The sequence below is a fragment of the Hetaerina americana genome, unplaced genomic scaffold, assembly GCF_022747635.1.
Source record: "Hetaerina americana unplaced genomic scaffold, ioHetAmer1.1.p SCAF_74, whole genome shotgun sequence".
NCBI classification, from domain to species: domain Eukaryota; kingdom Metazoa; phylum Arthropoda; class Insecta; order Odonata; family Calopterygidae; genus Hetaerina; species Hetaerina americana.
Window position 1 is genome coordinate 646,427 of NW_027287361.1, and position 13,509 is coordinate 659,935.

Sequence of the window (13,509 nt, forward strand, 5' to 3'; positions counted from 1 at the left end):
ATTAATGAATTCCACCAATATCCTAATATTACGCAATTCACAACACACAAAAGCAGTTTTTGCTGCGTTTTCACAGGATCTGTTGCTTACAATTTCACTTAAAATATCGATACATGTATTTTTATTCCAGTGACGAATTGGTGAATAAGCAGTACATTTTATAAAATAAATTTACACTCTACACAATAACTACACAGACCGCTTTATAACGTATGCCGAGTTCGCATCCTGCCTTCATCCTCATTATGAGAAAAAAGACATCCTGATGAATTATCAATTTAAGTCTCTTTCATATTTTCCTAAGGAAAAAACCAAAAGTATTTTAGAATAATTAAATAGCATTATAAAAATAACTAATATCTAGAGAATTAATCGAAAGAAATGCGAAGCCGAACGCCAAAAAGCCAAAATTATACGCCAAGACCTTCGCAAGAGGAAGGCCGGTTTTCAATTATTAAAACATTTGTACTAAACGTATAAAACGATTACTCTTATTCTGTATTTTTAACGGAAGTATTAAAAGCATTAATGACGTACTACGAGATCAAATTCTAACATACATTCCCTTCAGATACGATATAATATTGACTATCTACAGGTATTAGTGGACGATTGTGGACAGATCTGAGTTACATTTTGGAAGGACAATATTGCGCAATTCAAAGCATACAATATTTCCTAAAAAATACATGTCATACACTTCTATAAATAATTAAGTATTAATGGAGATATGCCCAGTTATATCTCTGCACTGAAACATGAAGGTAAGAATATTTCCAATGGAATTGAAAATATTATCTAAAACAAAGTATATCCCTACGTATACGGACGAAGTGATGTTATTACGTAGCACAGATGAAAAAAATTTGGGCAGAAATAAGGTTAAAGATTTAGTGATTATCAGCATGAGTAGTTTTTGACTACAAAATTGTTCAACAAAGCCTACGCGAACCTATAGATGTGAATAATTGCAGTAAACGAGAAAAATCAATATTGAGAGAAAATTGTCGATGAAAATTGTCCCAAAGTTTCTCATCACTGCGCGTCACTTGCAATCCTGCTGTGCGGTCAGCGGCTTTATGTAGGTTGCCAGTTATCAAAGAGATCTCTCGCACGGGACACAAAGGCCATGGGTACTCTTAATTTCTGAATCCGTTACCCCGATCAGGGATCAAATCCCTGGCTGTCTCAACACCTCATTTACACTGCAGGGCAATATCGCGGGTTGATGCTTCGCCATCACTATAACGGTGTCCTGAATATCGTCGAGCTTTCCAATACAGTAACCCCAGACACCGTTGGGGGTCTATCCAATATTAGTAGATGCCCTTTGTTTAGCTGAGTTTTGAGATCACATTTGGCCAGGCGAGGGCTTTGCTCTAGCAGTTTAGGTACCGCCACCAAGAGGCAGCTGCGGGAGACTAATGCACTGCCAGGAATGGTGGAAATTGCAGATTTTCATGGATCTTGCGGGACGTTAAATTGATGGGAGCACAATTTTTAATAGATGCGCATAGTAGCATAGAAGAGAATATCCGTGGTTTGATGTTCGTTTCAGTATAAATTTTTCTACTCGGTTTCTGCTACCTTTCTCCTTACCCACCATTTGCTTTCCTTTTATCCTTATAAAAAACTATTTTATATAGAATATAATTTACACACGAAATAAATTACAGTAAACATAGAAACATAAAAATGGATAGTTAAAAAGATTTTTTTATATTTTTTTGTTGATTATGGTGCCTTTGTGAACCGAAAGGGTCATACTAAGCATGAACTTATAACATTATTAAGATATATTTATGGCGTATTTTTCAGACCCTATTTGAAATTCTTTTCCTATCATACTCGTACATTGACAAAAATGATTATTGTATTAAAGTAGAGAAAAAGTTCCACAAATTAATCTATTTAACGTCCACTTTTTCCCTTCACTGCCAACTTAATCCCTTCCAAAGTTCTTAATTTCTTCACAGTTCCTTTGCATTGATTCTTGGAGATCCTGCCACGCGATGCTAGCTATGATATAAGAATGATGATAGCATGACATTAGTGTAGATGACGAGAATGGTTAAATAAAGATTTTGATACATTCTTATCATAATATTTTTTGGTCGATGGATCCAAAATGAGAGAAAGGCAATCGAACTTATAAAAGTATTTTACGCACAATTTAATTTTGCATAAATTCAAATGATCTTCTAAAATTTGAGCATTGCATTTGTAGATAAGAGGATAAGATATTTATTTTAATACTCACAGTGTACTATCAGCATAATCCGTTTGGACACCGTTGGTGGAACACCGTTGGATGCGATGCATAAATACGCCCCCATATGCAGCCTGTTTACCCGCGTTATGTTGAAGACGCTTCCTTCAATGCTGGAAACTGTTAGATAACAAATGGTAATAAGATCAAAATCCAGTAACAGAGAATGTAAAACACACTCAAATAAAAACAACTTTTCATTACATGAAGAGTAACACTGGGGATCGTAAATACGCTTTTTGCGACAGCTTTAAAATTTTTTATGAACTCTGCTTTTTCCCTAAAACTCTTTCTTTGGAAGAGAAATATTTGAAAGTATTATTACTTGCTCACAATAATTATTATTAAAAATATCAAACTGATGACGCTATTCATAACTGTCTAGATTTATTATTACCAAATTATTTAAATCTCAGTTTCCCTAATTTTTCCAAGTCTACCAACCATTTAATGGAGTTTGAACCATGGTTATCTACAGTTAAGCGGTTTCTCCTAAAATTCCGTTTTTTCTCATCACGGCCATCACTAGTTCCTAAACCATACTACTTTCTCCATAATAGGAGAAAAAAATTAAACGAGTTCGTCACTTCCATAATTAGGATCAAGACATGGATGTCACATGTTTGCTTCTTTTAAACTCAACCGATGTCTACTGACCGTGCTAGCTAGGCCTTAAATTCATTTTTATTATTACAATAGCTATAAAGAGGATGATTGGAATATACTTGTTCAAACTATAGCAAATTTTAGCTATAACCCTAAGGATAACCCCAAATCCAGAACCATAGTTTCAAAGAAAAAGCAAAGAGTGGTAAATGCTTGAGCAACTGGGTATTTCTTATTTTCATATTATGGTATTAACGATGCTACTCATGCTAGGCGAATTATTTCCTCTCCCACTGCATTTTGGTAATTATTACAGTGCACTTTAAAATGATTTACTTCAATTATATTTAAAAAAATAAACAATGCACGAATCATTCATCATGTTATCTTAAGGAATCATAATTAACCCATACGTTACTATAGCTACAGGAGTGAAATTTGCAGTAATTTTGATTGATGTTTATTACCAGAGGTGCAATAAAGAACGAGAAAGTGCTATTCTCAAGACTTGAAGAGACTGCTAGTAGAAATGTTTCCGCGCTCATACAAAAAAAAAGTTGTATTTTAAACTCTAGGCATCACTGCGCAATGCAGATGAAGGCTTCGCTCATTTACAGCATTCCGAATAAAAAAAAATTTGCCGGATTACGGCACCGCCTCTGTACCTCTCTTTATTGACCAAATGTGAGAACTACACTCTAGCAGAGACAAAACTTTTAATAAGATGATAATGGAAGGGGGAAGGAATTTATTTCCCGCTCACTCCCCCCCTCTCCCGTCGTTTGGAAATTCACCCAGATGCGACAATTTATATACGCCCCCCTTCAGAGATTAAAAGTGGGGAATCACCACGGGGAAGTAGAGATAGGGTGAGCAAAAAACATGGTTTAGTAACACTCGGCTCGCAGGTCCGTGCTCGGCCCGTTTTAATTTTCTCCCCGCCGTCTCAAAGCCGCGTCCTCACGGAGAGCCGCCTTCCCTAAACTGCGGAGAAGGTGATTTTCTTTTTATTGTACCCTTTAAGTGGCCGACGTTCTCACCCTTGAAGGCGGCGCGGCGTTTTTCTGTCCCGCCTCTCCGCCAAACTTAACCCATCGTCTCCCCTCCCCTATTTTTCTCCCTTATTTACTTCCTTCTCCCCTTCCAACCGCCGGCTCACATCCCTCCGTGCCCATGTCGTTTCGCTCCTTGGGATTCCTAGATCTTTCTTTGGGAGGGGCCGTTGCGCTCTTCGCTCTTCTCTCCCCTCCCCATCGCGTTTCCAGTTCTTGAACCCGTAAACCGTTCCCCTTCCTCTCATCCCGTGGTACGTGACCCCCCTATGTCTTCTGTATCCCTGCTACCAGAGTCACTCGCTCTCCCACCATCCCATCCGTACCCTCGACCACGTTCCCCGCCTTGCGCGCATCTGACTTCACCGACTCCGCTCGCCCACGGCCCAATTCCATGCATCTTCCGAAAGCCACCCGCTCCGCCCATCAATCTTTCGCCCATGATCACACCTTCATTCATTCATTTCGCTTACTCATCTCCACTCACCCCTCAGTGTCCCCGACAATCATTTGTAGAGATATGAGAAGGCTTCGCGAAGTCAAGAACTAAACTGGGAGAATTGAGTTCGACGACGCACCGAAGTTTAACGGCAATTCAAGATGATACGCCGAATCCTAGTCTCACTTCCACCTTCGCGAGAGTCTTTGGCCTCGGGAATCTTCTGCGAAAGTATTTCAGTGAGTTTTTTTGAGTGAGCATAAAGAATGATAAAAAACACCAACCTTGTCAGTGAGTCTTAATTTGGGTTTAATAGGAGAGCTCACCTATTACCAAGCTCTCTGTTATATGGAATGCACACATCAAAGTATGGGGGTGAAGGCTTCTTTCCTTGTTTCCCCAGTGGTTTTCAAGGAAGGTTTGGATACCCAAATAATGACTCAATATGGGTGAAGCTAAGTGTACTCCAGGGCAACCACCCGATCATAAACCACGGCCCTCCGGTCAGCAGTCGAATTTATTACCCAAACCACGCCATACAAAATGTGATGAAGGTGGTAAATTCAAAAATAGAACTAGCGTATGCTGTATCGATAAGTAATATCAAGGAATGCAAGAATGATCAAACAAATTCTTTATCCAGAATACTACTTTTTGTGCTCAAAGCAATAAATCCAATCATGCAAAGCCCTTGAGGTTTGTACGAATCGTCGTTATCCTGTTATGTCCTAATAACGTCCTTCACTATCCGTAACATTGGGCTCAATTTAAATGTGCACTCATTCTAATGCCAATGATGTGGGTTACTGTTATTTGTATTTAATCCTCAATTTGGAATGAATCAACTGTAAACAAATATACAGGTAATTTTCTCAAAGAGAAAGAAGACAGATTTTTACATATAATCGGTAGGGAATAAATTGAAGGAGCGTTAAGTTAAGCGTTAAATTTAATTTGGCATATAATTAATGAAAACAAGAATAATGGTGGACTATTAAAAGAAAACTTGCGCTAGTAAACGAAAATGAATGAATAGCCGGGATCTCTTGGCCATGACTCAAACTTGGACGTAGAGGAATCATCGCACACGTGGACTGTGGGTTTATTGTTGGGGATATGGAGGAAGCTAGAAAAATAAGTTGGATAGATTGAGGAAAACGCATGTTATAGAAGGTAGGTATTTAGAAGAAAGGAGGGTCGGAGGGAAATACAGGGTTCGTCCGGAAAATAAGTGTATTGACTACTGATTTTTTTTCCCGCCGCTCCTGGCGCGCCCAGCACCGCTCTGACGGGCTGCGATTGGAGGGGGGTATGTTGGCAAGCGACGCTGAAAAAGGCAGTCGGCTCTGAGCTGTGGTGTAGTGAGGAGCTCTGTTAACGCGAACCTCCACGCTCGACCCACGTCACGGAACGCGATGCCGAAGTTTTTGGAGCAGAGTTATTCCATCAAATTTGCGGTAAAGCTTGGGAAATCGTCTACCGAAACTGTCGGTATGATTAACCAGGCTTACGGGGAGTCAGCCATGTCCAGAAACATGACCTTTCGGTGGCACAAGATGTTCGTGGAGGGCAGGGAAGAGGTCGACGACGAACCACGGCCTGGACGCCCATCAACGACACTCACCGACGAAAATGTGCGAAAAGTTCGCGATGTACTGAACTCTGATCGTCGTCTTAGTGTTCGGATGATAGCAGAGCAGTGTAATGTGCCAAAAATAATAGTGCACGAGATTATTAGGGAGCAATTACAGATGCGAAAAATTTGTGCAAAGCTGGTGCCGAAAGTGTTCAGTGATGATCGGACTTCTTGGCCAAGCGCGGCGTGGCAACGCTGCCGCACCCGCCCTACAGCCCGGACTTGGCACCACCGGACTTCTTTCTGTTCCCGAAGATAAAGAGGAGTTTGAAAGGAACGCGATACGGGACTTTGGACGCCGTCAAAGAGGCCGTGACGACGTGTCTTCGAGAGGTTCCCGATGATGCCTTCGCGGGAGCGTTCCAGGAATGGGAACGCCGCTGGAACAAGTGTATCGACTCACAAGGGTCCTATTTTGAGGAATATTAGCTTAAGATATGTAAAAGTGTAATCAATTTTTTTTCCTGAGCTCAGTACACTTATTTTCCGGACGAACCCTGTATGCCTTGAAGCGTCGTGTGTATACAGGTTTTACGGAAAGTAGTTAGGTAAATAGGAACAAGAGAAAAGGAGAATAGCCTACAGGAGGATTCAGGACCACTCGAATGAAATAAGACTAGTGGGCCGATTTTTAATTATTAGTTTTTCTCGTGCACAATTTAAAGTCCAAACAAACTAACTTGAAAAACAGTGACACACAGCCTAAACTGCTTTCACTTCCATTTAAATTAAAGGACACCACAGAAACATTCGTGACTGACGGAAATTGCATTACTGAGGACCTGTGCTTATACCAAAAGACTATGTAACTCCTCAAGTAATGTTAATGACATCCTACTCACTGCCTTTTACATTTCATTCTTTAAATAGCGTCACATTACTTCAGCTTATTTTTAAAATTAATTAATTTATCCTCAATGCCTATTTTTTTCACTTGAAAATACGTGCCCCGGAACTGCAAGTTCATGTATTTTTATCCTTCTCCTTCACCAAGCATTTGAATTTAATTAGTTTCCATTTTCATACAGCTTTTAATTTTTTTTCGTTTTTGTTACCATTTCCTAGCTTTCTTAAGTAATAACATTGCTTAACATCAGTATGTTCCTTTTTTGGCTTCAGTTTACACTGCCGGTAAATATAGAAACTTCCTATGTTATTCAGGGAATATCCAAACCGAGCCGAAAATTTCATGTATCACATTCTAAGAACCGGGCTTGTTACTTACTTGAGGTGCGAACGAAATGATTTTCCATTTAATTAGTATATGGGAAAGAATATATCTTTACAGAAATATCATTTTCTTCATTCTACCAGTCTTTTATTAAATCATCGCAGTTTGAAGCGAAAATACTGCCATAAATTAAATACGATCGTATATTTGATAATTAATTTACGAGATTTTACTATCAATCGCGGTTTTAACGTTTACGTGTAATTTTTATACTGAAAACGACTTGTGTAGTTTGAAGCAATGGACAAATAATTGTGAGGAAAATTACGAATTAGATTTTTATTCATTTATTCTATCAGTAAATACTTAGCAAAAAAATATTTTACTTTGCTAGGGAGTATTATTTGGCGTAAATTCGCCGGTAAGATATTCTTATAGTATTCCAAAAGTGTATAATCTTGAGAAAAAATCGTATATTGTCAATAAATACAAGACTGGAAGTTGAATTAGCTAAGCCATAGATTCACATTGAGTTGAACGAAATTTGAACTACATGGAATAGGTGAATCTGAAATCAACTATCAACTACAACTATAAACAGCTGAAAACAACTATAACTGCCATATTTAAACTGTGAGGCCTATTAATTCAAGCCGATAGATCAGAATGAGACATGAGATTTAACTTATTCTTTCCTTAACTCCGAGAATGGATATTAATAGGATTACAAACTTGCCAATTATTTTACAAGAGAATAAAAGTAAGTCTATCACTTTAAGATATTTATGCGATTAAATTAAATAAATTAAGAGCAAGAATGTTTTGATTAGCTTGGTAGCATGGTCTTTCTTTCTAATATCTTTCTGGATATTAAGTCGATCGCGAAATTAATTTCCAGTGAACTTAGAAATGACTTTTATTGGAAAATAATATGCAACAAAAAAAGTCCAACAAATACGTATACGGATCAATACAGAAATTCGAAAAATTAAACCCCTGAGTTCGGTGGGAGAATGAGTGAGGGGTACTTCGAAATAATTAAGAAATATTTTGTGCAAACGTTTTTAATTAACTTTTAACGCCCTTCAATCAAAACATTTTGATTTTAATAGACAATTGAAACTGGACTTTTATCAAATGCCACCCATTTTGAGTGAACAACTTCTAAGGTCGGAGAAAACGTAAAACTATTCGATAAAACATTCTTTGCGTTCCGTTAAGTCGGAAAACATAACCGGTATTCATTCAGCAAAAATTCTTAAGTTTTCATTGGAGTATGTGAGTTACACTCATTAACGTTAAGTACTTAAAACAATGAGTAATACGTTTTTAAATAAACAGAGAAGTGAAATGTTACCAGTACGTCGTCATTGTTCAGTGGAGAACATGATGCGAATTATTTACGCAATTGGACCCGCGCGATGGAATAACACTGATGCAATGACATGATACGATTTATAATTTTCGTTGAGCTAACAACGTCTTTTTAAACTAGACCCGCTTCCAATGAAACTGATGCAAGAAAAGAAAATGATAAGTTCGTTACGTAGATGATTATTTAATACATCATTGCACAATTGTTACTCCATCCTGGCCTGTCATAGCTAAAACAAAATCAAAATATGATGAGCTATCTCTTCTCTGGAAAATTGTACAAATTTGCAGGAACACTCGGAAATAGACTAAATACGATATTCCACTTTAAAGCAACAAGAGCATCATTATGAGAGTTGAGAAGTTTGAAATAAAATTATTAGGGAAATACACTTCAAGCCATGGCTTGTATTTTTATCATCATTAATTGCCGAGACGGTAGTCATTCTTCATTTTGCTCTACTAAATGCATGAAATCGTAAGACCTTGAAAATATAATCTTTCTAAATAAAGTGAAGGGAAAACTGGGACTAAGTTATATGCATACATAAAATCTTCTCTTTCTAACCCGCTACGCGCTTTTCAAAAGATTTCTCCGTCGGGATTATGACTACGACGCTCGCTTGTCATGAAAAAGGCCGGAATTTCGAGCCTTCATTCCCCTCGTCCTTAATGTTTAACCGAACGCTCAATACGCACACACACACGCGCACACTTTTGTGCGTGTCTGTATGTGCTATGAACATATCTGTGTTTGTGTGCATACCTAAATTTTTTAAAGGAGAAATAACTACATTTTTCAAAGGAGAAATTAAAACGGCGAAAAGGTGAGGGAATTTCCGTAAGCGGCACGAGTTGCATTAATAAAATCGCCTCGAAGATTAAGTCCCGGTTTATAAAGAGTGAGAGAGAGGCTACGTAATCTTGTTCATGAAGCCCGCGGGACACACCTACTTCCTTCCATCTCCAACTATAAACATTACCAATTTATGTGCAGTTTTTAAGTGGTTCAAAGACCTCGTTGCGTTCAAAAGCATAAACATCTTCAATCCTCACCCTACCCTCATCCTCCTCTTCCCATCGCTGCTCCACACCCTTTGTAAGCGGAGACCCAACTCCAGATGATGTTCCTCTTTGCCACTGCCCACTCCACCAGTACTAATCCTCGGATTTAGTCCTGTTTCTCCTCCTCCTCTTCTCCTCTTCTCGTCCCACTCACCTCTACTCCCTATCCTCGTTTAATCTCCCCCTCGAACCCCCATCCCACGGCCACCCCTTTCCCCCTTAATCCTCAGACCTTAAGCCCCTTGCTGGGGCCAATTCTCACCCTCTTACTTAACCTCCCACCTCCTCGCCCCACGGTCCCCGCCTCCCATCATCCCTCCCTCTCTGTCCCTCTCCCTCTCTTTGGCTTCACTCCACTTCTCGGTCCGGGCCCAACCACCGTTACATGTGTTCATCCTTTCCTCGCTTCCTCCCAGTCATTTACTCCCGCCCTTCCCTCTGCTCCCTCCCTCCGCCTGCGAAATACCCACGCCGCCTCTCACTCACCTGCAGTCCAAATTACGCACGTATCGGCATTATATTCATGACGACTCCGCGTCTGTCCGGCATTCATTTAGATTCGGTACGCCCACTCTTTCACTGCCTCTCAGTTCGTCTCGACAGTTAAGTGGGTCACTCTATTCGATTTGGGCAGTCCACATAAATTAGAGAAGCATTATTACAAAAATCATATTGTCTTCTTCATCACGAATTAAAAAAAATTACACCTACACAATACCTGCAATTATCAAAATGAAGGGAGTGTGGCGGGGGTATTTTGACACAATTATGTTATTTACCTACAAATATTCACGTGAACTAAAATATATATATATATATATATATATATATATATATATATATATATATATATATATATATATATTTGCACAAATATAAGCATACGTACGCTTACATGCATGCATGTTTATCTAACATCGCAGTAATCGGTATGTTTCAATAACGTTTTAAATTTTGCTTTTTGAATTTAGAAAGTGAGAGTGTTTACGTCTGCTTTTGTTATGATTACGTATCGCACGAAGAAGAACGTCGATTTGATTTTGCTCGCGCTGGTATCTCTCACTCTTACTTTATCCCTGTGGTCTAATCTATCAATGTAATGCAAAGCCATTATGAATATATCACTGGTTAAATCGTATTTTTCCATATTTCTCTGCTATTCTTTTTATTACGTGCTTACTTCATGAATCAGGGACTCCCTTCCGGATTCATCCAACACAACCGTCACACTTTCTCGCAGCTATGTTTTTCCCAAACATAGAGGATTTTCTCTGAAATGTTTCCAATTTCTTCATTAAAGTTCTCTCAGGTTATGTGAAATAATAATAATGTATTGCAATGAATGAATATATTTAAAAAAATAATTTTGGTAGATGGAAAATTTAAATGAAATAAAACAGAATATCATCAACTGAAATTTTTGGCACAAATGTCACATTAGAACGTCGCCTCCCATTCACCTTAAATCCAAATTACGTATCGGTATTATGCTGACGACGAATACGCCTCTCTATCCGCCGTTGACTTCGCTCCTCCCCCTCTTTTAATTTTTCAGTCCGTCCTTTCGCCCTCACTCATTCCGGCTGCTCTTACCGTTAATCTTTTTAACTTGCAGTACCAAGTGTATTCCTATTGAATGAAACTTAATCTTTACATTAATGAAAAAGCATAACCTTAATAACGTGTCTTAATCGAACGCTTGCTCATCTATTTAGAATTAAAAATGTTAATTAACTTTGTCACAAAGGAGGACAGACTTGAGGGAAAAGATTCTGAAGATCCAAGACGTGAGCCGCTGTGTCCGCGAATTCGTCCCACGCGAAGATAAAATTTGCGCTAATCTAGTGCACTTTGTGTCTGCATAATCTTCTCGATATTTTCGGTCATTTTAAACAAAATACGTTTAATTTATAAAATTTCAAGTTATCATAACAGGGTCACACGTTTCACATACAAAATTGGAGATGAATATGTTGCTAGTATTATGTTGGATTCGATATTTTTAATGGATGAAACTAGGAAAAATATTCTTCATTTTTATTTCAAGAAATCGTTGGACATACATTTGAATATAAGTCGTAATTGAAAGTAGTCAGCATAGGTATTTCAACAGCAGGCGGATAATGTTCGAGTGGAAATGTCAAATTCTTTCATCGATTTACGTCCACATTTTCCCGTACTCTAGTCAATTAATTCCTCATTAAATTTAGCAGTCGAAGTCATATTTCTGAATCATCATATTGATAAGGAAAGAAAAAGTCAAGGAACTCCAAGTTTTCTACACCTATTGGACAATTCAAGAAAACTTAACAAAAAACCCATAGAAATTATATTGGCAGTGATCAACTGGCAGTCATGAAACGAGGGTGCCAAAGTTAGATTTGACATTTATGGTAATTATGCCATGTTTAATGGGAAATGGTTCCAGTCATACAATAAACCTCCTATATAATAGAACGAAAATTTGAAAGATATTACACCTCTCTCAAATTACAAAATTATATTCACCATACTGTATATTGATTGATAACATATACACATAATTTTGAGCTTATAATTAGACGGGAGCCTTTGCTTTCGTAAATTCCTCAGAGGATTGCTTTCCCTCCATCGATAGAGCAAGCAAACCTCCTAGAAGATTAAATTGCCAGGCATAAGTAGAGCATAATGTGTAATCATTCCTCATTGATCTATACGTCTTTCATTACAAATGCTTGTTGACTTCAGTACTCCATTCTTCCTCAAAGAAAGCTACTTCTCCTACATCTTAACACTTATCTTTTTCAATTAGCTCTATGCATCACTGTTCTTACTCGCGGAACCTTCCCTTCTATTTTCCCTTATGCTTTGTTTTTCCGCCCACTTTCATTTAAACTAAAGTCATATACGTATATATTGTAACGAAGTATTTTAGGTTTATTGAATGGTGAATTAAATATGCTCTATAGAAATATTTCACCCACCTTTCTAGAAAACTGCCTGAAATAAAGGAGACCTTCCCTGCCTATAATGTTGTTATTTGAAATTTATCAAAATGATGATTTTGCAGACGAGTAAATCGACAAGTATGGAAAAGAAGTAGAATAACAGAACGACGGATATAACTAATGAATGATAGAAGTAAAGGGGAAAACCCTTGCAGAATTAATTATTTTTATCCTTTCATATATGAATCAAGTCATCGGCTATATTCAGTGACAACTCCATCACTGTCATTTGGCCAGACCATTAATTTTCTCCGGGAATAGAAATATATATTGCATAAAGCACGAGGAGTCATTTTCCGCCATTCAACTCCGAATCCTCTTCTATATCGTTGGCTTTCAAACCTTACCATGTTGAAGCACCTTATTACTATCTCTTTCATTTTCTTGGTTATTCTCACCTTCACATTTTCTTTCCTTTCTCTTCACTCTCAATCAATGATATCCATATTAAGTGGTAAACAAACTCATTTGATGTGTTCTGAATCCCCCTGTATGATGTCGCAAACGAAACGCGGCCTTGGTGGTATTCAACTTTTGTAGTGGAGGTTTGACCCTCTAGCCTACTCCCGACGAAATGAAAAATATGTGTGCTTTCTTGAAATTTTAACAAAGGGAATTTTAAGTTCCCTGAGAATAATTCAAAACCATTCTCGAACTCTCTCTTGTGCCCGTCTCTTTTAACAGTCCCAGATGTTTTTCAATACCCCTTGCGTAAGTTATACAAACGCCAAACGTTTTCAAAGAAAAATTCTGATCCTATTTGCGATTTAGTTGATTAAAGAATTCTAGATGACAAACTGGGGAGTTTCAGAAAATTAAAATTTTATTTGAGCAAATAACTTTTAATTTCGAATTGAAGTAGTAATAATTGCTCGGATATGGTGTTTGTGGAGCCCAAGGTTTATGATAA

The 13,509-nt window shown here is 38.0% G+C and overlaps 1 protein-coding gene across 1 annotated transcript in view; it reads right to left on the reverse strand.

Annotated features, from left to right (window-relative positions):
- Positions 1-13,509, reverse strand: part of LOC139697380 (neurotrimin-like) — a 261,094-nt gene that overhangs the window by 33,217 nt on the left and 214,368 nt on the right. The window contains exon 4 of the mRNA XM_071596058.1: positions 2,261-2,389. Coding sequence (XP_071452159.1) covers positions 2,261-2,389 — 129 coding nt within the window. The remainder of the gene's footprint in view (positions 1-2,260; positions 2,390-13,509) is intronic.